The 25,219-nt window shown below is 28.3% G+C and overlaps 1 protein-coding gene across 10 annotated transcripts in view; it reads right to left on the bottom strand.

Annotated features, from left to right (window-relative positions):
• Positions 1–25,219, bottom strand: part of LOC107443017 (choline-phosphate cytidylyltransferase B) — a 56,171-nt gene that overhangs the window by 4,018 nt on the left and 26,934 nt on the right. For 5 of the 10 annotated variants that reach the window (XM_043051572.2, XM_071180588.1, XM_043051574.2 and 2 more), the window contains exons 3-8: positions 19,163–19,469; positions 18,968–19,076; positions 17,854–17,970; positions 14,566–14,717; positions 10,364–10,588; positions 5,937–6,083 (exon numbers count right to left, since the gene is read on the bottom strand). In XM_043051572.2, the coding sequence (XP_042907506.1) occupies positions 5,937–6,083; positions 10,364–10,588; positions 14,566–14,717; positions 17,854–17,970; positions 18,968–19,076; positions 19,163–19,469 (1,057 nt within the window). Of the gene's footprint in view, positions 1–3,458; positions 3,635–5,936; positions 6,084–10,363; positions 10,589–14,565; positions 14,718–17,853; positions 17,971–18,967; positions 19,077–19,162; positions 19,470–25,219 lie in introns of all 10 variants that reach the window. The other 5 variants (XM_043051573.2, XM_071180589.1, XM_071180590.1 and 2 more) reach the window with 2 other exon arrangements.

The following is a 25,219-nucleotide window of genomic DNA, read 5'->3' as shown; positions in this document are numbered from 1 at the left end:
ATAATGTTATTTCATACGCTTTTAGTGAACAGCTGAAAAATTGGTTGTTTGTTTAGATAAAAATCTTTGAAATTTCATTTCCATAGATTTTTTTTATTTTTTAGCTTGCAGGAGTTGGAATAATAAATGGCATCATTCTTTTAAGTCAAATGTCACTCTTTTATGCACATTACTTTTAACTACGGCAAACAGGTTGTTAAACAGCACATTCTTCTCTATCCCCCATACCTTGAATGCAAGAACAAACCTCTCTTTTTCCCTTTCCCCAATTTTAAAAAATTTTTGGCTACTGCTCGTTAACCTGATCTCCAGTTTAATTAATAAAATCTATCTCTGCAAGCCACTATTCTTTACAAATAACTTCTTGAAAATCAAGAAGGGGTGCAGTCAAAAGGTTTAAAATTTGTTTTACAGCTCAGAGATTTTTTTCCCCTCTTTTTTTTTTTAAAAAAAAAAACAGTAAAAATGGCTCATTCAATAAAAATAACAATTCAATTGAGTATAAGGTTAAACCTATCAAACAAATTAAAGATAGAATAAATCAATCGTCATTGTGTAAAGCCTCATTCTTTTGCATCCTAAGTTAAACAATAGAACTATGCTGAAGAAGATTTAGAAGAAAATGTTGAGAAAAAATATGAAATTTTGACACAATACCAGAAGTCAAATCTGCAGCAAAAAGGAAAGGTCCATAAGGAAAAAAATTAAATTTTTCCTTTTTTTTTTCCTTGTTATTTCATTCTTACACCAAATATTCAATATTTTGCAGAGAAAAAATGATTTGTTAATATCAAAACATGACTTGCAAAAGATAAAATTAAAATATTTTGTTATAAAGATGGTAGTGGGGACAAAATTTAGGCAACATCAATCATCTTAACAATATTAAAAATAAAAAAAAATTCTTTATATTTGTACTAGTATTTGACTTTTAATAGCAAGTAAGCAATTATATAGAGAACTAGTTTTGCTAGTTCTCTTAGATGAAATTGAAAAAAATAATAATTCAAACAAAGCATCCTTCCTTAAGGAGGTAGAATTTTATTTATTATGATTTATATAAGCCTAAATTTCTATACTTAATTATTAATATATAATTTATAACATTTGTCATAGCAAGGGGAGATATAAGGTATAAAAACTTTGATTTTAAATAATATTAGTTATTTTAATATCTAAAGGGTGTTTTAAGCTACAATAGCAAAGTTATATTAGAACTGGGGATGTAATGAATTTGGGGGAAATTTAAATAGATTTAATAAAGAATAATCTAAAATCATATTTCTAACTATATGTTATAAGAAATAGTTTTTGCACATATTTGTTTAGTTATGCTCTGAAAGATGCATAGAAAAGCAAAATTTGTAAAATTGAAACTAGATTATTTTATACTGAACCATAAGTTCTTCTAATGCTGATTTTTTTTTTACTTATATTCAGGGAAGTCAATTTAATCGTTTTTTAATGCTTTACCTTTTAAATATTGAGATTTTTTTTTGTTTTGCTTCATTCATCTTTGTTTTTCTGTTTTAACAAAAATGATGCTCTCTTCTAATGTTAACAGAACGTTTCTAATAGACTTCATTCTTTTATTGTCACTTTTTTCTTGTACTGTAAAACAGATAACTAATAATATAAAATACTGTGATTCTCAATGTTAAAGTTATATTTCAGAACTAAGAACAATTTTTTACTGTTTCTCTTTTGATTTTTTTATTAGCTTTTCTTTTCATCAGTGTTTTTATTGTGACAGCATTTTTTAAAGAGCGTTTCTAATGAAAGCTATTCTTTTATGATCCCATTTTTTTTAAAATATGACAATATGAAAAGGGTCAAGATTAAGTTAAGATTTTTAGCGTTAAATTTATAGTTTAAAAATTAAGAACGTTTTTTGTTTCGATTTCTGTCCAGCTTCTTTTCTAAAAAACTTATGTTTCTATAGACCTTTTTATTATGATGCGGCGATCAAGAGGGTTTCTAAAAGACTTTAATCTTCACTTTTCCTTAGAAATACAATATTAGGAAAACTGAAATACTTAGCTTTAAAATTTTCTTTCAAAAATTAAAATTGATTTTTATTTTTTCTGTTTTGTATTATCTTTGTTTCTTATAGGCATTTTTATGATAGCACTTAATTTTTAAAAACGTTTCTGTTAGACATTATCTCTTTTAATGTTTTAAGGAAAAGAAAATATTATATTATATTTAGCAATAAAAATTTGTTTTAAGAACTAAGAGGATATTTTTTTTCCCAATTTTTCAAACTTTACAACTTTAGTTTTTTTAATAGCTGATATAAATTTTTTTTCCTTAATAGTTCTAAGTATATTAATATTTAATTATCTTTATTATCCTAAACATTTCTATCAAAGTTTTTTTCCCTTAACCCCATACCAATAATACAGCTAGATTTTGATTATTTCTCAATAATGACTAAACTTATTTTGATATTAAAAAAATATATAATATTTATTAATGACTTTTTCTTCAAAAAAAATTTTGCTGTTCAGCTGCCAAATATTCAGTATTCGGCTGATTTTTGTGGCCAAATCTTCAGCATTTGGCTATTCCGCCAAATCACTATTTCTTACATAATTAGAACTCAGACTATACTTTTATTTTTAAAAAAAAAAGTAGCCCCGAAGCTTTTGAATAATATTTTTTATTAATTTACATACATTTACCTACTAATTATATAATAAATATACTTAGAATTGTGATCTACAGGTGAATCACAAGAAGCAAATTACAGTAAGTTCCGTAAAATCTTGCCAAACTAACCATTTTACCTTCAACGTAAAATTTTTACATAAACCAGAAGTAATTTGCTTTAAACTTTTAGAAACATGGGTAATTTTTCAAGAGTTACTTACTTTTTTTTTTCAAAAACACTTTGTCTAGTAATATCTTGGACCAACTAAAATTATTTAAAGTGAAACTCTAATTACTTGATTGTTAACATAAATCTATTTCTGCCCATGCTACTCAAACCAGAAAAGTGTATAAAAAATAAAAAGTAGTAAAGGTATTCCCCCAACAGCCCAGTGTGAGCCAGAGGGGTATAGAAGTTAAGGTTCCACAATTTTGTGACTATGTGGCATATGATTGTGACAATGTGGTCATTGTTGCACACAGACTATATTTACTTCTCAAACAAGCTAGTACTCATGATCTGAGTATAAAATGATATCTCTATATATTTACACCAAGACTTAACAGTTAACAAAACAATTACTTCAAAAGTGAAAATTTTACAAGTAAAAAAAAAAAGAGTAAAAAGATATCTACCTGAAATTAAGAAAAATAGGCTTTCTTATCACATTACAGCATTTGTATAGCCAAAAGAAAAGGGTTAATTTGAAAGCTGATAAATAGTGCCCTTTTTCATATTTTCCAGCTTTTTAAATAGCGAAAATTATCTTAATGAGTAGGTTTGATTGAACTATATTTCTTAATACCTTTGTTTAGTTATTTTACTTAACCATCCCCAAACACGCCATAGCACAGAAGAAATGGAAAACCCAGTTTTATTGGGAACCTCTGTTTCAGACATGACAGTCATTGATAAATCGTAACCATTGGTCTCAGGTGAAGAATCCCTCGAAGATGGGTAATCAGGTTCAGGAGAATTTGACTGCAATAACCACAATAAGTCAAAATTAAAATAGAAGTCATAGTCCAAAACAAGTGCAATGTAGACAGGATGAACAAAAATGAAATTATAGCATGAAAATTAAATTATCAAGAAAATAAGCTTGCAAGAAAGAAAAAGACAATTTACTCAAATTTCAGAGGAGAAAGAAATTCAGAGAAGAGAAAAAGAATTCAAAGAATTATTCTCAGAATAAAAATTTTAATTCAGAGAGGTATATGTGGTATCAAAGCAAACACCAAACAAATAGGTGCAAAACACATACAATTGAAACAAAGTGCAAACATGAAACATAGAATAACTATCAGTGATTCCGCTTACACATCATAGTGTATCTAATACACCAAAAATTGTAGAGGAAATGCAAAAAATAAGTTATTTTGTCTCCTGCGTGGGATGCTTAATTCTCAATGCAGGGGAAAAAATACCAAACCATTAGACTTATGTTTACAAAATTATAATCAAACTGCATATGGAAAAAGAATTCTTTATAGCTAAAGAAGAAAATTAAAATATTAATTATTATTGTTGCTTTTCCTTGATTCAGATGTTTGAGCACTCCTAATTTTCAAAAAAAAAAAGAAAAAAATTATAGCTCTTTTCTTTTTTTGAAATTCCTTGGTTTGTCTATCAATAGATAGAATAGTTACGAAATTGCATATTAATAGATGGATAAAGAAGTAGAGAATTCCTGTTTTTAATAAAAAGGGTCCCAGAAATTTGGAAGTCCTGACTCTTAAGGACCAGTAGTTTCAAAAGTCTAGCGGAATCACTGACTGTATAGAATTGTATATCAATAATAAATGTAGCTCCGATAGCCACTATCTAGCCTTGTTCTTTTTTAATTATTGACAAAAAGATGCGACTGTTTGAGCTAGAAAACGTTTTAAAGGAGGAAAAAAATTCAAACTATTTGTCGTTACTTTTTTTCATTAGTGAGCTTCACCTTTCAGAGCAATTATTGAATCAAATCCATATTCCTCTTTGAAAGGTGAAAATTTTATAACTTTGTACCTTTATAAATTTTGCATTTTATTTTTGTCCTAATACCTTCTTAAGAAGTTCCCAAGCATTTATTACTTCTGTGCTATGACTAGGGCAGGTGTTTAACCATTACCTAAACATTAATGCAGAAAACAACCCTTAAATATAAAGAGAAATTTAATATTATTTGTATGTATATGAAATTGGAAAAATATTTATTAAGCTCATAATAATTTTGATACATCTATATTTTTATTTGCTTTATGTAATTGTAATATTTTACAATCATGTCTCTGACATTTTAATATAAAATTGCTAAAAATATGTTATGTTTGTCTAATTTTAATCATTATTTTCAAAAAAATCTTTTTTTTTTTTTTAAATATTCATCTTTTATGAAAGAAACAATCCTTCTTAGAAAAAATAAAGAATGAAATATGTGCAGCATCGACTAGTTAACTTAAAATATATAAATTTAAGCATAATATATTTTTCTATAGAAAAATAAATTTTAAAGAGAACAAATTTGACTTAAGAAAACAGATTAAAAATCAATTTACTTTCATCACATTGTCATGGCAATGTGTGCTTTCTTAATTTGTCTTTTTTTATGTTTACTTTATCATTCAAATCAATTTTCTAATCTCGAAATTCCATTGCCTACTTCATTCCTATCCAATTGGGTTGAATATTCAAGTCCATAAAGTATGATGCCAGATAACTATAGTTCCTTATCTATTAATAATTTTAGATTAAAAAGTATATTATACAACATACATAGGATAATTTTAAAAGGTTTGGGTTCAATAGGGCTCTTTTGAAGAAGAAAAATTTAAATCACAAAAAAATTAATAAAACATTGAAAAATCTCAACAAATAAGGCAAAATAGCATTCCTATATAACATTCTTCTCAGTTCAACATATCTAAATTCAAATTTGGCAAAATCAGTAAGTTATTGTTGCGTCGTATGAATAGAAAAAGCAGAAGATGCAGTTAGTTATACCTTTTCGCAACAATATCTTGCATTTGTACTTATTATTAAAAGAAATGGCTCTAAAATCTAGTCTATTACAATTTCTTTTTTAAGGATTCAAATAAGTTTCAACAAAATCAGTACCAAGTATTTAAACATGGTGCCATTTACTGAATACAAAAATTTATTTAGCAAACACTTTTTTCGGTAACCTATTTATAGATACCCTACTATTATTCCTCCATGGGTTTTAAAAGATATTTCATGCATAACAAGAAAATTGTCTCTGTAAAAGAAGAAAGAATATTATAATTTCAGTAATTACCAATCTTCCATCTTTGCCAAAGAGATCAAGAAAATTATTTATAAATTCCCGGGATTTTTCTTCCCATTTATGTATTATTTCATGCCGTTTGTCTTCAAATTTTCCTTTAATTTTGTCCATTTTGTTCTGAAGTAGAAATTTCTTTTCCTGAAAAAGATTTCTTATAAATTAGTATAACTGCGCATTTTATTTTTATTGAAGATACATAAAAATACACAAAATTTCATTAAAAATTAATAAAAAACATAGAAAATAACAATAATTAAATGCAAAGAAAAACACTGTAATTTATATTAACTTGAATATTTTAGATACAAATTCATATATTAATGAAATTATACATTTCAATCACAATTGTTTTACAGATATAATTAAAAATATTGAACACATAGTTTAATATTTTCAATTAACACATTTGCTTTAATTAATATTTTTTTTAATTTTTTCACCACCACAATTGTATTAATGGGCCTTTCCAGGTATAGTGCCATTTTCTGAAGGGAAAAATTTAGAATGAAAATATTACAGCATTGGCCTCACAAGTATTTTTCTCTTTTCCCTTTTCAAATATAGTTTAGATGTAAAGTAGAAAATACTTCTGGGCTTGGCATCTTGATAAGGTTGGCTCTGTTCATGTTAGAAAAAACATGAGTCATGTGAAATTTATCTCACATAGCATTTAAATTATTTTAATCATGCCTTAGCAGCAAAGTTTTTTAAAATTTTAGGGTAATTTTAGGAGCTTTTTTCAAAAAAATTTAGGTAAATTTTAGGGGTAATATATGATTTTGCTAGGATAAAAACAGATCACACGGTAGTTTATTATATAACAGAAGATTATTACAATTCATCCACACATATCATAAATAATTGCAAGCCATAAAATAAAGCTCTGAAATTTATTAAGTCAAGAATGAAATCTCTAAAGTGTAAAAATGAAATTTCAACTTTACATATTACCTATCAGAAATTAAGTGCATAATTCAGGAACAGGCNCAGGACTTTGATCTGTATATTTTTTGCACCCTAAGCAGTTCTAACTTTAACATCTATTTTTAACAGTAAATCTTGATTTAAAAAAATTGCTATTGAAAAATGAGGAGTACATATTAAACCAAGCAAATGTTATTAAAAAGTGTGAACACTTTTTTATTTATTTTGCACATACAATGATAACCATTAGATTTATATTCATACTGTAACTTAAGAGTTTGTTCACTCTGTTCAATTTTTTCCATAACAAAATGTAGATACTCATAACAAAGTATCTCTAGAAAAGTAAGTTTTTCATATGATATTAATTGGAATTTAAATAATATTTTAACAAAAATTGAAGGATACTAATAATTAACTTTAATGTAATATTTCATAATTTCCAACAGATTTGTGTAAAAATTAATACAAATTATAGCTCCATACTCAGTTGCAAGTTTAGAAAAAACCATTATCATGGATAAAGACTGTTTGCATTTAAGTGTAAGCCAAATGGATGCTAAGCTCGCAGCGCGAACGTATATCAACATCACTAACTCTTAAAACAATGTCACACAGCCTTCTTTTTGCTTTCTTTCTTAAATCATGTGAAATAAGGAAAATAAAACTTATTGAATAAAAACTGATTTTTTTTAATAAGAATTAATGAAAATGATATCTGAAAATCATAACAAATATACATCTTTCTGCTTGCATTAAAAAAACTGATAAAAAAATAACAAATATTGTTTCTTGCAGATGATTTGCTTCTACAGCAAAACAAAAGTAAAAAAATTCTTTATATCGCATTTGATTTGTTAAGGGCATGTTAGCATAAGACGTGCCATTTTTAGTGGTCCTATCAAATCCAATGCTCTTGCAATGGTATATAGTTGTTTTTTCAAAAACAAATGCTATAATTATTTAGCGAAATATGTCGCCAAGTGTAGGATTCCAGTAAGACTACGGAACAATAACCCTTTTTTGATAATTATAATATATATATCATAAAAGATAGCACAAATGGCATTTCTTACCAATGAGTTTAACTTTTAAAAGCTTTTATATTATTTTGAAAACATATTTATATGATTTGATAACTAAATAAAATAGAACTTATATGCAATCGCGGATGATTACTTTAATCTTAAGCTGCAATGGTCTTTTCTTATTTAAAACAGAGTACAGGGTATCTGCTACATTTTAGATTTTCAATTTCATGACAAATTCCAAGAATTTTTCATGATTTAATGACTTAACGAAGTTACTATTTTCTCTGACAATAACACAACAATAAATTTAAAAAAGCATTATAACATTAATTGAAATGATAGGTATAACCAAAACTGTTATACTCTGCATCTTTATATTTATAGATTTTTAATTTAAAAAACAGAAAAAAGAAAGAGTTGAAGCAATAAAAATAGCTGAAAAAAATACAAAAGCAAATAATTTTTTTTTCTGCAGAATTATATTCTAAAGATAATTTTCTCATTTATCGGAAAGGAAAGTAATACTCCTGATTTTTCTGTTCTCATGTCAAAATAAAAAAAAATTCGCCAATGACTGGCTTGCTTCAGCTAGAATTTTAAATTGATAAAATAAAAAATAATAATAACAAAAATTCTGAAATCACAAAGTTTAAAAGATAATTTGCTCTAGAAATGATGTTTTTTCTTTAATTTTTTGAAAAAGCATCATAATTTTTTTAAAAGAACATGATAAAGATACTTAATATTTTAATAAAATAAGACTGTTAGTGGGGATTTTGTTACAAATTCAGATATTCGGAACACCATGAAATTGGAGGGGGACATAATTCTATTTTAAAAATTAGATTTTTCGGCAACCTAAATACATGACTTTCCATGATTTTTTTTAAAAAAATAGTTCAAATCATGACATTTCATAACAAATTTTGTTCAATACCGAAATTCATGACTTTTCAGGTGCGCAGATACCCTGAGGGTATAGAACCATGCGTCAATCTCAAAGTTTAATTAAACCAGATTTTACTCAAAAATATTAACTAAAGTGAGAAAAATTAACACAATTTATTTATTTAAACAGAATGGAGTTTCACAATAGTTTGCAAAAATTAAAATAAAATGTAAAAAGGCATTTATGAGCAAAAAATCTTTCTACAAGAGGTTGTTGTTGAGAATTTAGAAGATAAGAGTATTTCTGGTTCTGAGCTGCCATTGCAAAGAACAGAGGGTTTTATCCTCAATGGCAGAGATTGATGAGCACAAGACTGCTTGGAAAGTAAAGGAGGTCAATGAGCAGTGTTGACAACATTGTCACCATCATAGTGTTGTTGACACACTAGAGCTGCACAACGGGCTATTGGCAACAGCATAATTAGATAATAACGACACATGCATGCCGTGCAGGGATACATTGGTGATGATTTTCCAATTCCACGGATACTTTTTAAATATTTATTGCAATATAGAAAAAAAGTTTCCATGTGCAAAAAAAAAACATGCAGGGGGGGGGGAGAAAATACGAAGCAGACGACATAATCATGATTGAAAAAATCATGGTAGAAGAAAATTTATGTCGAGTTGTATGCATGATGCTCCCAAAGAGAAAAGATATAACTACCATTTTAGCCCAAAGATGAGCAATCCCATCGTTGGCGGAGCAGCGTACAAACAGCAAGTCTTTTTTACAACTCGAGTATCATTTTACAACAAAAATAAACAAATGCAGTGACAGTAGGAAATCTTTTAATGAAATTTTGTTTGGAGCAAATTACTAATATTACTTTGATATTTACTCAATATGAATGCAGTTCTTTAATTTAATTTTTATGTATAACTATTTATATTAACCTTTCTTTAATGTTCCTAATGTTAATGTGCATGATTATGTTTTTTTTTTTTGTCCAAATTAAATAAAAATATCAAACAGTTAACTATTTTTGTATATTTAATAAAATTATTCTATTATCAAAAAATATTATGTGCGAAGATACTTAGTAGATTTTATTTTACAATGGGCAACAGTCTAAGAAACATCCATGAGGATGACCCAAAGACATGCCATCAGAAATTTGATCCTCTGCCGAGGGAATGGCTTCCCAACTTTGGTAGCCCAAGGATCTGTATACAAAGTCGAGCACATTACAGTCAAACAATTTAACAAGGACCAACATCACACACCCTTGTTACCTTGGCATGCTGACCAAGGTGGTCACTCACAAGTTTACTGATTACTGCCACTATAGCGATCAACTGGGAGCAGTGTATTACAATCAGTCTACTGCGGGGATGGCTGATGCAGAAATTAACTTTTCCTTCTGCACCAATTCTTTTTTTTCTTTTTTTTAATATTTCTTGAAATAATTTTAAATTTAAAGCTAGTCTTCATGTTTAAATTAAGAGGGAAATTTATATTAATAAAATGAAATAGTAAAAAAAAATTTGCAAGAAATTTAAAATGATACTCACATTTAGAAATGAAACATTCATTTCTTTTGCACTGTACCCTCGGTCTAAATTGCGCCTTACATACATATCATAATCTCGAACAATTCGTGCTACCAAATCTGATGTTGAGACACCTTCAGTTCGTTCCGTAGCAACAAACATGCCCTTTTCTTTAATAAATTTATATACATCATCATTCTCTGATCCCATGTTATATGGCAGATCGTCATGTGCTACAAAATCAATCTATAAATACAAACAAATAATATATTATTTAAAACCATGCCATTTAAACTTATGCAATAATCTGATCTTATAGTAAGAGGCGAACACATAAGCTGCAAATTCAATCTGCACATGTATAAGAACAAAATAATAATTACTATTAAAGTTTATTTATCATTTAATGTTTGATTTAATAAAATCTTTAATTAACTTTAAAAAAATTTGAGCTATAAAAGTTCAAATGATAATTTTAGTTTCATCAAGTTAAATATTTTTTACACTTAATTTATAGCTTATTGGACACACTTCTTCAATGCTTCGAGTAAAAAATAGAAAAGTAATAGTTTCAACACATATACCCACTACAAACCATCCCAAACATCTCTACGGATATATATACGATACAGCACAGTAGCATTCAAGGGAATCAAACATGAAATAAAGCCATACAACCCATACGCTATTTCTATATATTTGGTTTACAGATCAATACCTAATTAAGCAACATTATTTTTTTGCGAAAAAAATAAACTATGAGAAATATAAAAGCATTGCACTACTATATTTGAGCATCAATGCATGTTAAAACACATAAAATTACTAATTCAGACCTGCTAACCAAAGAAATTCAAAAAACATGAGATTTTTGCGACCACCACATAGCTGAAAAACCAAAACAATAAAAAATATTAAAAAAATTTATTTACACTTTCTTTAAATTAAATTCATATAAGCTATATTTTTACTTCTAAAAATTACAAAATAATAAATTAACCTACTTTTAAAAAACAGATTGGGTGACGATTTAGCATTTTTTTAAAACATTAAAACTGTTTCTGATTAGCCTCTTACAATCAACAAATTCTCATAACTTCTTTTTGACGAGGAAAAGAATTAAATCTGGTTTTTTGTTATGTGACTGAATATTCACTCTCAGGTTGCATCAGTAGTACTTTTAATGCAACTGACTTTACACGATTGTGTATCGGTCCTATCAAAAGAATGAAAATTTTCTGTCCCCAAATGTCTTCACAATGTAACAAACAAAACTGAGTTTCTAAAATATCGAAAGATGATATTTGTCCTGTTTTCCTCATACTTTTAAAACACAGAAAAACTATTATCAATGAAAGAAACCTTGATGTCAAAAATAGAAATACTATTCAAATTAGCTATTTTAGAAAGAATAAAGTTATAATATGCTTAGTTAAAAGTAGTGTTATAAATATTATTTATTTACTTTTTTATTTTTAGGGGGGGGGGGTTATCAGACCAAACAGAATATTAAAAAGTAATTCTAAAGAAATGTTAATGATAAACTAAATACACTTGAACTACAAAATAGCTGATATGGAGGAAAGTTTTGGGGGATATGCATGGGTTCTACAATTCATACTCTTATTAGGAAAAAAGCATGAGAAAATATTTTATAGACTTGAAGCCCTCAAATTAGACATAAAAGACTGAGACTTAGACCTAAAGACAGAGTTAACAAGTCTGATAATTTTTTTTCCCCTGTGTTAAATCCTAAGAGATCAGATTAGGATTTATCAGAAGATAAATCCTAAGAGACACAGATTAAAGATCCAATTACTTCTGCGGTTTCCAGATGTCCTCTACTTTACACAATACAGTAGAAAGTCCCATATCCAGAATCTTTGGAACTTCTGCATCTTTCGAAAATAGATTTTTCCAAATAATAGGTGTTTAATGAAAATAAACATCAAAATAATGCATTATTCAATAAAAAATAGAGGAAAATTAAATTAAATTTTATACAACAAAGTTTTCTGTTAGATTGAATGACATTTAATTAACTAAAAAATTTTTAGTATAAAAATATATGCATGAAAAAAAAGTGAGCAGATGATAATTTGAGCTTTCCTAACATGTTTATCTTTTTTTTTCCCCACTTGATGTGGAAAAACAATGTGCAAATAATCAGATAAAAATAACGTTAAAAAAGGAAACAGAAATTTCAAAGGTAATTTAATCTGAATAAATAAAAGAAAAAAATTATCTAAAGCAAGGAGCAGAATTGAGTAGATTTTATAATGAAAACATTTATTTGAAGTGATACAAAGCTTGTCTGATGGTGTTCTTTTCAAACAATTTTAATATTTAACTTAATTGATATTCATGGCTTATTCTTTTAACCAAAGATTCAATTGCACTTGCCTTTTCAACAACTGTTTTAGTGAGCTTATTAAGGCAGAATAAATCTCCAGCTTATTGAAGCATTTAACTATTGGAAAAGCAGCAAGAAAAAATAAGAATAATGTTTTTTTGTAATACTGCTTTAACATACTGCAAGCATAAAAAAAAATTTTTTTTAAAGGTAAAGAGATTTACTTATTAATGCCAGGGAAATGAGGCTTCCAGAAAAAAGACATCTAGATATGGAACTTTGTGCCGTAATAAAATAAGGGTTCATCATCTTAAACAATTAAAAACTACAGTAGAGCGCCGATTATCCGAACCTATCGACAATTTAATAATATTTAACCTATCGACAATTTTTCTAAATTAAGAAGAATAAACAATATCCCCTACATCTGAAGACCATATTTAATTTACAACCTTTTTAGCAGTTTTCTTATAGTAGCCATACATACATGTATTGTGATACAGTTAATCCTACATACCCCTTTACAACTGAAAATTATCTTCCAAGAATGCGAGCTTCATTTTGATAGTCTACAATGGTTGGAATGCAGAAGGAGTTTATGAATAGATAAGTGCTGAAGTTCTATAATTGGGGGATGGGTAGTTGTCACTTATGGTTAATAATTAGTGATTACAGTGCTTGGAATCTTAAATCTTGGAATAAAATTCTTAACAAAAAAACAAACGAAACTGAAGTTTCTGAACCAGTAGATCTTTCGGATGAAAATGATGAAATTGTTGCTGAAATTTTGAAGGAAAATCGGAACTCCACAAACGAAGAGGAAGAAGTAAGTGATCAAGTTCAAGATAGTGGACCTTCTCATATAGAGGCATGCAATTCATTAGATTTTGCAATGAATTGGCTAAAACGTCGAAATGATGTTGATCCAGTTCGGTTGATTTATTTAAAAAGAATAAGGTTGTATATGGCTGCTCAACGAATCTTTTAAACGAAATCTTTGCTGGATTTCTTTTGCAATGGAAAATAATGAAAAAATGTGGTAAAATCAGTAATTGACAAAAAAATTATAAAAAACTGAAATAAGATAAAAATAATTCAAAATGAAAAAAAAAAAGTTTAAAAAAATTTATTAAAAATATTTAAAAGTTGAAAAAAAAAAACCTTTAAACACGCCAGAGCTATTTTAGATAGTACAGTACAGAACCCGTTATCCGGAAATCAGAAAACCGGAACGAAATTCGATAAATTTTCTCGCCAATTTAAAAAAAAAAATTTTTTTTACTCATAAGATTTTACGATTTTTCTTTCTTTTTTTAAAGATGTTTACCTTACCATCATTTTGGAAATAACCATTAGTGTATTACTTCATCGTTTTTTCTTATTTTTAAGATTATTTCCTAATTTTTTTTTTGTTGGGTTTAACAATAAAAAAAAACGGCTTTTTGTAGCGATTCAGAAAACCGGAAAAATCAGTTATCCGGAATAGCGATGGTCCCGACCGTTCCGGATAACGGCTTTTTGTAGCGATTCAGAAAACCGGAAAAATCAGTTATCCGGAATAGCGATGGTCCCGACCGTTCCGGATAATCGGTTCCCTACTGTACTGCCAGTCCCAAGCCTACAAAAGGTGCCAAGGGAAGTTAGTACATAAATAATAATCATTTACATTAGATTTTAAACAACTTTCCAATTATCCGAACTTTTCATTATCTGAACCATGTTCGGTCCCGAGCAGTTCGGATAATCGGCGCTCTACTGTATTTATTTTAAAACACGAACTATGAAATTGCACACACTGCATCTCTTTAATCATTCAGTAATATTATAATGATTAAACAGGGTAAGAATGAACACATGAATTCCATGTTACCTTGTTATCTTCTAAAAACTTATCATCTAGCACCCACGGTGCATCACGATAAACTTCATCCACATAACGACAATGACGTACAGCCTCATACCTTTCTTCATCAGTCATCACTGTTTTACCTTTATGCTGGTGAGTGAGGAAATCACTACAAACTAAAAATAAATTAATACATTAATAAAAGAAGAAAAAATTTGAAAAGGCCTACATATAAGGCGATGAACAAGAATTTTCTGATCAACTTTGACATAATACCCACTGAAAGAACTAACAAAGCTAAATTATATAGGCAGAAAATGTCACAGCAATGCATGAAGTTTTACTTCAGTAATATGAGATCATCAGTAACACATGAAGTAATGCATGAATAAGTGGGGAAAAATGAAAGAATATGGAAAAAACTGCCCATTGTTAAAATGGGAGTGAGGTAGAAACGAAACAATGGTGAAGGAGGGGAATTTTTCCCATCAATGTCAATTACTGATAAATAGAGACAGCTGCATCGAAAATAGCTCTGTAAACATGAGCCACTCATAAATATTTTGAACACATTTTAATCTAGTTATTTGTTTTAATATTTTTTGTTGGCTATTTTCTCTTATTTCTTTAATTGAACTTTTTCACATTTGGTGCAGAGGTCTTCCTGGTCACTGGAAGAGATTTTGATGGTCTTTCCCAAAGGTTTTCTTCAACACGTCTATGGAAAAAATTTTAGTATCTTTCAAAAGTGATCCTAAGGATCCTATGAGGAGGTCGCTACACAGAGGTGGTCCTTCCTGGAGGCTTCACTGTATATAGAACTTCACCCATTGCTGAGACATGTATGTTCAAATTATCAACTTAGTATGTAGTATTTAGTATGTATTTAATGCAGATATTATTGGATCTAAGAGTTATAAATCAGGGATGAGATTGGCCAAAAGGCAAAAAAGCTGAATTTTGACGCGAGTAAATCTTACGTGATTTATAGCAAAAATATCAGTAACATATTCTCATTCAGTTTCGCTGATGTTGTAATGCCTATATATACCAATAATCCTTGATAGAAAAACTGCCTTATAGTAACTAATTCAGGGAAAAAAATTTACTTCTTACAAGAATCACGATCTTGGATTTTAAAATCAAGAGAATACAAATAGCGATCTTGGATTTTAAAATCGCAAGAATATGAATCACGATATTAAACTTTGAAATCACGTGAATTTGAAACTCAAAATTGGATTTCAAAAATGTAAAAATACAAATCATGATGAGTAATTTTCAGATCGCGTGAATACGAATCCAAAGCCTAATTTTTAAATCATGTGTAAATACGAAAATTGATGTTTGATGTTACAACCGCAAAAACGAATCACGACATTGGATTTTAAACTCGAGTGAATACGAATAGCTACATAGATTTTAAAAAAGTGTACATACAAATCGCGAGAATGGATTTTTAAATCTCGTAAATGAGAATTGCAATGTACGATATTGAAATCGCATGAATAAGAATCGCAACGCGCAACTTTTAAATCAGGTTAATATGAAAATCGATGTTTGATATTAAAATGCAGCGACGTCTGGATTACGAAAATACGTGCTATCAAGCGAACGGGTAAAAATGCAGAAAATCTTGTTGTCCTGGCGTAAAAGCGGAGAAAACCGCTAAAATAAGTAAAAATGCGGAATAACAAATAATTATTTTATTTTAGAAACAAATAATTATTTATAGAAACAAATAATTATTTTATTTTAACGACTGAATTTTCAGAGAAAGTGGAATATTTATAAGAAAACTCGAAAATTTTAGAGAATCGGAGTTTTTGGATTATAAGGCTGAAACTCGAGAGACAAACGCGAAAAAAGCGAAAATCCGCTAAAAAGCGGAAAAATCTCATCCCTGTATAAATGTTAAATAATAAGAAGAAATATATAATACAAAATAATATGAAAGGCAATGATGAAATCTTTGTAAAAAAAATGTAGCAAGCAATCCCAAATTAATGTTGTTCATAAAAAATTACTATTTAATGCAAAGTAATAAAAAATGCTTAGCGGGATCCTAAAATCATTTCCACAGATCAGCAAAAAAAATATTCACTCTAATTTTATAAATTAAGAAAAAAAATTATTAAAAAAGCACCACCTAATGCATAAAAGAAAACAGATTTTTCACTTCAAGAGGTTAATGCATATTTTTGTAACAAAAAAAAAAAGAGTTAATTTTACTAGGAGCTTGCTAAGCCTAAATTTCTGTTTACAGCTATTAAAAAAAGATACTTAATGGTTTTGTTCTTTCGCAGAAAAATAATGCTTACTAGAAATATTCACAAAATCAGTAGATGAATTGTTCAAACATATGAAAGTATTTGGTATGCACTCTAGATCAGAGAATTCATAACTTGAAGCTAAGGCCGAAATAGGAATAAAATAAGATGTACAAAGATAATTTATGGGTGTACAAAAATAGTTTCATACATAATACTTAAACATATTTTTATACAAAATTCCCTAACCATTTAAGTACTAAAATACTAGAGCAAATTTGCACAAAATATTTCTTGCTGATCATTTTTCTTTCATTAAATAACACAAAGAAAAAACAATTAGAAATATAGAAAAATAAACTGGAATCTACCTCAGCACTTCTCAATTTTTTTATTATTTTTTTTCAGCTACGGAACTCTAAGTAATCAAGCTTCTTTTGGCGGAATCCTGACTTTTAAAAACCGTTCATTAGCAGGTGTAAATGTACTAACAAAGAAAACTATATATAAATTAATTCAGAAATATTTAATGTCAATTTTCATTGCTTCACCAATAAATCTAAATTAAGTTATATGTTAGGAAGTTCAATTCGCAAGTCTTCAGTACCAATGCTCTTGCTTTAAAATTAAGTTCAGTAGTATTTGCCTTATAAGTTGAAATTAAATAAAATAAGCTGAAATATGCTTTTTGAAAAAGAACTGTTATAAGTTGTGAGAATAGTTATCAAAACAAAAAATAATTCTTATTCTTAAATTCGGTTATTTTATTTTGAATTTCAAAGTTCAATGAAAAATACTGATTCAAACATATGTAAATACACATCTTTTTGTAATTTATTCAATACATTATTATAAAAGTCCCAGCTCACACAACTTATGTGACCTTCCCCAGGAACCCTGGCGTACCATGGAACATTACTTGGGAACTGCTGATCTACATCCAATTGATTTTGGGATCCCTCAGAGAAAAGCAGCTTTATGAGAAATTGAAAAAAAAAACTAAATTAAGAGCCAGGTACTTCTTTAAAATAAAGAATTATACCTCCGACTATAAGATGAACATCTGGAAATGCACACTTTGCTTGCATAAGTTGACATGCATGACCTTGATGAAACAAATCATAAATCCCATCAGCATATACCCGTACTGGTCTGGGAGCTAATAAAATATCATTTAGGAAATTAAATAGAATAAGCAAAGGAATACAACAATAAAAAAACATAAATTGTTCCCCTGTGGCAGAATCGCAGTGACACGGCAACATTGTCGCAGAACGTTACAGAGTTCTTGCCAAAAAATTTTTCTATTGAAAAGTAAGAAGAAAAAATTTCTTTTTTACAGAAATTTATATGTAATATTTGAATCATGCATTTAGATAATCTCTTTTTAATGCGCTCAATTTATGCCGATAGTATCGTAAATCAATGTAATATTTCGATTCATTTTCAAGTGGATTTCAAATATCCCAATGTATTTCAAACAATATGGAATTTCGAATCGTGTAGTCGAGTATTTACTTTTTAAGGCAATAATTCTAACGAATTTTTAGCTGTTATTGCTATTGCTTTCTCCATAGCTTTTAAATCCAATATTTTTAATACAATATTATTTATTACAACAACCTAATCTCAAAACGAAACACGCATTTGAGGAGTTAGATTCGCATGATTTCACCGCCGATCTATTTTTCAACAATTACTACTACGGATTACGATTATTTTTCTTTTATTGTTATGATTACTTACAAAATGAGAAGGAAATAATTTGTGCTCCCTCCTCCCAACAAAATGCGAGAATATCATCCATAATATTAGAATAAAAAATTATGACACGTACAATTAAAAAAAATACATGTTTTTTTTGTAAACACAGTGCTTTTGCTATTTTAAGTAACATATATGTTTGTTATTTGTTAGAGAGTTTTGTCGTAGATTGCTCGAAAAAATTCTGCCACAGGGAATTGTTCACACCAAAATATTTATTTTACCAAACAATAGTTTCTTAAATTCATTAATAAAGAAAAGAATCACAAGCCATTTAAATAATCACTCATTAATAAATCTTTCTGATACATTATAACTTGTCTGTTGAATAAATATTTACATACTGAAAAATTGTTACAAAATATAAAAATATCATAAGCAAATTAACAAACCATTGCTACTTTTAGCCATTTCTTTCGTAATTTTAACAGAATAATCGCAACGATTTCTAGCATCAATGGCTTCAGGTTCGTCACTAAATGGAGCAGGTCGATACAATGCCTAAATTACAATAAATAATATTATTAGAATATTTCTAATACTAAGTAAAGCAGCACTAAAAAATAGATATGAGAAAACATACTTACAGAAGTAGTAGGTCTATCTGCATATGGAGTTTTTTTCTCTCTAGCATGAGTGGAGTTACGACTACCTGAACGACGTCTTTCCAAGCGAGCCTCAGCTCTGCTACTTTGTCTTTCTAAGCAAGCCTCAGCTCTGCTACTTTGACTGTCTAAGCATGCCTCAGCTCCGCTACTTTGTCTTTCTAAGCAAGCCTCAGCTCCGCTACTTTGTTTTTCTAAGCAAGGTTCAGTTCTTCTACTTTCTTTTCCTAAACAAGCTTCAGCTCTGCTACGTTTGCGACTTCTCGCTTGTCGGCCAACACCATTATTCCTAAAATAAATATTTTTTTAAAAAATTTCAAATAAATTTCAAAACCCTATGCATTTTAATACAAACAAATACAAATTATTAAAATATAATGATCAAATTAATACAAATTATTTTGGAAACTACTTTTCATTTGAAACATTAATTATAATGATTTTAAACAAGAAGACATACATGAAGTGACTGATGATGTAAGGGAAAGAATAACTTTTGGTATACTTTCACTGCAAGTGTGCATTTCAAATTTATTATTTATGCCCTTTAGTGAAAATTTTGGCGAATGTGTAGTTAATACTTCATTGATTTTAGACAATTCCAAAACTTTTTTTTCTGCACATGTTTACATGTTTATATGAGATTTCTGTTTTGTTTGTCTAAATTTGGTACATCCAGAACAGGTAAAAAAAAATTTGACACATTAAAAATTTAACCATGGATAAATCCATCATATCAAAATTCTTTGCCAAACACCTACTAACAAAAACATTTAGTAACTATATAAACACCGAAAATATATATTTTAACATCTAATTATACATTTAGTCATATTCTGATCGAGCATACAAACACAAAAGCCCATTTTCCAAAAGCCAGTACAATTATGAATATTTGCTGATAATATAAATCAGCGGATCCCGAATGGTATTCCTCGAAACCTCAAGTTTCCGTAGAAGAATTAAAGATGTTCTAAAAGTTATGAGTTTTTTTGTTTGGCAGTAATTGTTTTGAAATTTTTAATGATATTTAAATCTAATCAATAATCCATTATCCAATATTTTGTTTGACTTTATGAAATTAATAGAACCAAAATGCCAATAAAAAGAAATAGTGAAAAAAAATTTAATAAGTTTTATAAAAACAATATCTTGCATTAACTATGAAAAGAACATGCATTTATAAAATAATTGCTTCAGTATTTCTTCTGCAGCTTTTCAAATCAAAATAATAATAAAATAAAACAAATTTGCAAATAAAGAAATATAATCATTTTCAATGTCAATAACAGTCCTTTTTAGTTTTCCTTCCAAAGAAAACCATTATTCTGTTATTTTATTTATTTTTAGCTAACGTATATACAACAAAAACAAATTCATTACTAGATAAGATTCCAGAATTACGAACTGTACTATGTGACATAAAATATAAATTAAGATAATGATTAAAGGATGAAAAAATAATTTAGACCTTTAATGAAATATTTTCAAAATAAAACAGAATTCTATTGGTTTATATGTTCCCAATTCAGGGTTGGCAGGTTTTTGACATGTGACAGTTTTTGACGGTTTAAACCATGGTTTAAACCGTCAAAACCATGGTTTACCATGGTTTAAACCGTCACGTCAAAAACCTCACTGTCAAAAATGTCAAAAACCTATATTCATATGTGAAATTTAATTAATACATAAAATTTATATATTTTCATAAAATTTATAAATTTATATAATGTAATATTTTCAAAATAAAACAGAATTCTATTGGTTTATATGTTCCCAATTCAGGGTTGGCAGGTTTTTGACATGTGACAGTTTTTGACAGTTTAAACCATGGTTTAAACCGTCACGTCAAAAACCTCACTGTCAAAAATGTCGAAAATGTCAAAAACCTATATTCATATGTGAAATTTAATTAATACATAAAATTTATATATTTTTTATAAAGGATAGTGTTTCTAAATATGTTCTAGAAAAAATACATTTAAAATTTTGAAGAAACACTTATATTTAGAATAGTAACCAAAATCTTGTACTTTTGAAAGCTCACATCTTTCGTAATATTATGCATTCATTTTCATGTGTTATTGAAAATCTGTAGTGATATTATTAAGACATTTATTTATAACCAAATTTAGTGTATAGTATAGATTATACTAAAAATTAGACACTTTTAAAGATAAACATTAGTAGTTTTGTACATTAGACATCTTTTAAAGAAAAATCTTTTAAACAGGTTGGGCACATGCAACATTCACAATCAGGGAATTTTTGTCTATTTTTAGCTCTTCTAAAGTAAACTGGGGGGAGGGGGATTAGTGAACTGCTTTCAACATACTTTGTTTGGTGGTGGAAAAATGTTCAAAACTAGTTATGTGCTACCGTATGCTGCGAGGAGCAAATGAACTAGACTATTGAATTTTGAATTAAATTTCTACTTCCATCATTTTCATTTTGATTATGTAGTGTGATGCATGTTCTAATTTTTAAAATTATGTATTTAATTAGGATAATTAAAAAATTTCCATAATAATTTGTTTAAATATTTCATGGATCAGTGACTGTAATGTTCTTCTGTTTAGTTTGACTTTTGTGATTGGTTGTTAGTTTTTCAGAAAAATCAGTAATTCTGAATTTTAAATCTTCAATTTTTTTAAATTCATAGTTAACATAAGACAATACAAATTTAAGTGCTTTCTGTTAAATACACAGAGTAGTTAGTGTCGATTTACAGTATATTCAGCCTATTCATTTACTATGCTGAAAATTTAGTTTATCCAAATACTTGTGAATTTCATTTTGCTGAATACTATATAGTTTTGTTGAATATCTAAATATTCAGCTGTTGAATAATTACTTCTTGCTTTCAAGATATGCATTATTTGTATTCTTAATACAAGTGGAGAAAAAAAAATTAAGAGATAAAAATTGTTTTAAAATGATAAGTGTAATAATTATAAATAAATATAATAAACAATATGAATTATATTTATCATTATTCATAAATATAACTACTTTTAAATTCAAATTAACATACTGGATAATAAAGATATTCGGTATAACATTAAAAAAAAATTTTTATACACTTGTATCTTATATCAAGTTTGTATTTATACAACATAACTTGTAAGTTCCTTATAAATATTAGTTATATGTTCCTTATATGTCAAAAATGCATAGTAATAAACTTTTAATTTTCTTAAGTATCAAAAAGAAAAAAAAAATTTTTTTAAATATAAATATTTAAACAATTTTTGTGCAAAATTTTTCTGCACATGCATTTGAATATAAATTTCTGAGATTTTAAATCTGTTATTTTACCTTAATTTTAATTAAAAAATATTTTAAAACCTGCTGATTACCTATAGTATAATTAAATTTCAGTATAATGCATGGCAACTGTTGATAGTTTTGAAGTTTATATATTTTCTTGGCAAACTTCAGTTTTTGACGGTTTAAACCAGTATTATACCCTTGTCATGTCAAAAACCCAACCCTGTCCCAATTAACTTTATATACTTTATTTATGAAGTCTTTACTCTAACTAAGTCTTGATTGTAACTTTATATATTTTATTTATGGGGTTCCGCCTATAGAAGTTTGATCCTTTATGGTTCCAAAGATGAACAAAAATTAGGAACCACTGATATAAATACTGTATATAGAACTAAGAAAGATATAATGGCAGTTCACAAAGACATTGGGAGTGCAACTAAAAATCTTGGATTAATTGTCAATAAAGAAAAGACTAAAATCATGCCAATAACAAGCAAAATTACTGAAAATAAAAAAGTATGTTTTTGAAAAGCCTATCTAAATTATCAAATGAGAACTGACAATGCTGGATTGGATACATGATACTTTATTGCAAGTGAATACTTGAAGGTGTTTCTCCTATACCTTATGGCAGTATACATAAGGGCATTCATCTATACTGCCATGATGCTATGTGATGATGTTATAAATTTTCAAAACATTAAAGAGACATTGTCCAATACAAAACCTGAGCATGGATATTTCGTAGTGCCTAAGGTTATAAACGATTAGGGTAAAATGAGGCTCATATTAATTCTATAATAGATCCACTTTCAAAGTATCTGTTCTCAAAGGCGGTTTATCTATATCCGACGGAGCCTTTTCTTTTGAAAAAAGCAAATTCGGCTCTGCAAGGTGCTGCAGCAGCATGTGCGAATGCATTAAGTTTGAACACATAGAATGTATGCCCCTCAAAACAGGAAGGTTGACGATTGATTCCCCGTTAATATTCGCTCCAATGTCATGGTCATGTTGCACTCACACAGATAATCATAGCTTAACCTTCCGTTAGTCGCGCGCACCTCACAGGTGCATCCCTACTGCACTTCCACCTCCTTTGCCGTCAATAGATTTTTCCGGGGGTCGAGCCTAATGTTATGTTCCTAACTTTGGATTACTCAAATGTCCGTGTAAAACCGACCTTAGAACATGTCGATGGAGAGTTGGAACCGCTCAAATCACCCCTCTGGTGCAGCGCGACCATTGACGCAAGTATTATGGATATAATATTTTTATGAATTAAATATATATATTTTATCTCATTTTCTGTCCTACTCAACGTAGCAGGTATAAATGGTCAAGTTATATACACAGAAAATGGTTACGGAGTAAAAAACCGCAGAACCTTCTTGCGTTAATTGGTTGAACATCTTGTGATGGAGGAAGAGATCCGACGCGGGAGGAAGAAAAATTTATCTTCGGTACTTCGGTAAATAAGTTTTTTGATATTTATCTCTCTAAAGAGTCTTAAATTGGTAACAATTAACTATTTAAACTAGACTAAATTTCATTTGGCTTTCAAAAAATCAGAAACACCTCACAGGTGCAACGCGATTAACCATGTCGGAAACAAGTGCGCGACTAACGGAAGGTTAAAAGAACTACTTGATACCAAATTAAATAAGCAGCAGCAATCTTTTCATTGGAGAAATGAACAGTCTAAATACTGGGGAACAATTTTAAACAAGAATAATGGCATAATAAAAAGAAATTACCAACAGAATAAATATGGCTAATATATGCTATTTTGGAATAAAAGAATAGTTCAAATCAAAATACTTGATTAAGAAAACAAAAGATATAACTATGTAAAACCTTAGTAAAATTATTAGTTTTTTTTATGGAAGAGAGTACTGAACAATGAACGAATTAGAAGAAAATAGATTACTTATATTTGAATGAAAAATCTTGAGAAAAAATTTAAACGTGGTAATGGAGAATAATGTACGAATAAGATACAACTTTGAATTATACAACAAATTCAGAACCAAATATAGTGAAGTTTATTAAAATTCAATAAATGAGATGGCTAGGTCCTATCTATAGATATGACAATGAGAACTCAATAAAAAAAAAACAACTTTTTTCAAGCCAGAAAGAAAAAGAAAGAGCTGGATTACATGCAATATGGTTAGGTAATGTGGTAAAGAATCAGAGCAGTGTGAGAGTTGATACATGGAACGTAGTGGCATCTGATTGATCAAGATATGGATAAAGATGCTTGAGACAGTCATGGCTGGCAATCGGCTGTAATGCAGGTAGAAGAAGTACATATTGAATTATTTATAAATAAAATTTTATGCTATAAAACTGCTTACACCAAATTTTAGTCATAAACCTCATACCTAGGTTGAGGATAAATCACACACTAGATTTTTGTAGTTTCAACCCGCATTTGACATTTGTGATGTCAAAAACCAGTTTCTAAAATCAAAAGCCAATCCTGATTCCGAAATTAATTATAATAGTTCCTAAGAAATTTAACTGTTACCTAAAAAAAAACAACAAGTTTTTGCATTGCAGTGCAATTTTATCGATGCACTAGTTGCCTTTGGCGACCAGCTTAGTCAGTCACCTTTCAAAATTATCTTGTATAACATATAAACTTTACTGTCAATCCCTAAATACATTTATCAAGTCATAACTTGAGAATCGTATATGCTTTTGCTCAGGCTCCATCAACAATAATTGATGTGACAGTATGCAGCATAGCACAGTTTATATTCA

Source organism: Parasteatoda tepidariorum, chromosome 5 (assembly GCF_043381705.1).
Source record: "Parasteatoda tepidariorum isolate YZ-2023 chromosome 5, CAS_Ptep_4.0, whole genome shotgun sequence".
Taxonomy (NCBI): domain Eukaryota; kingdom Metazoa; phylum Arthropoda; class Arachnida; order Araneae; family Theridiidae; genus Parasteatoda; species Parasteatoda tepidariorum.
Note: the sequence above shows the minus strand (reverse complement) of the source record. Positions and strands in the feature narration are given on the sequence as shown.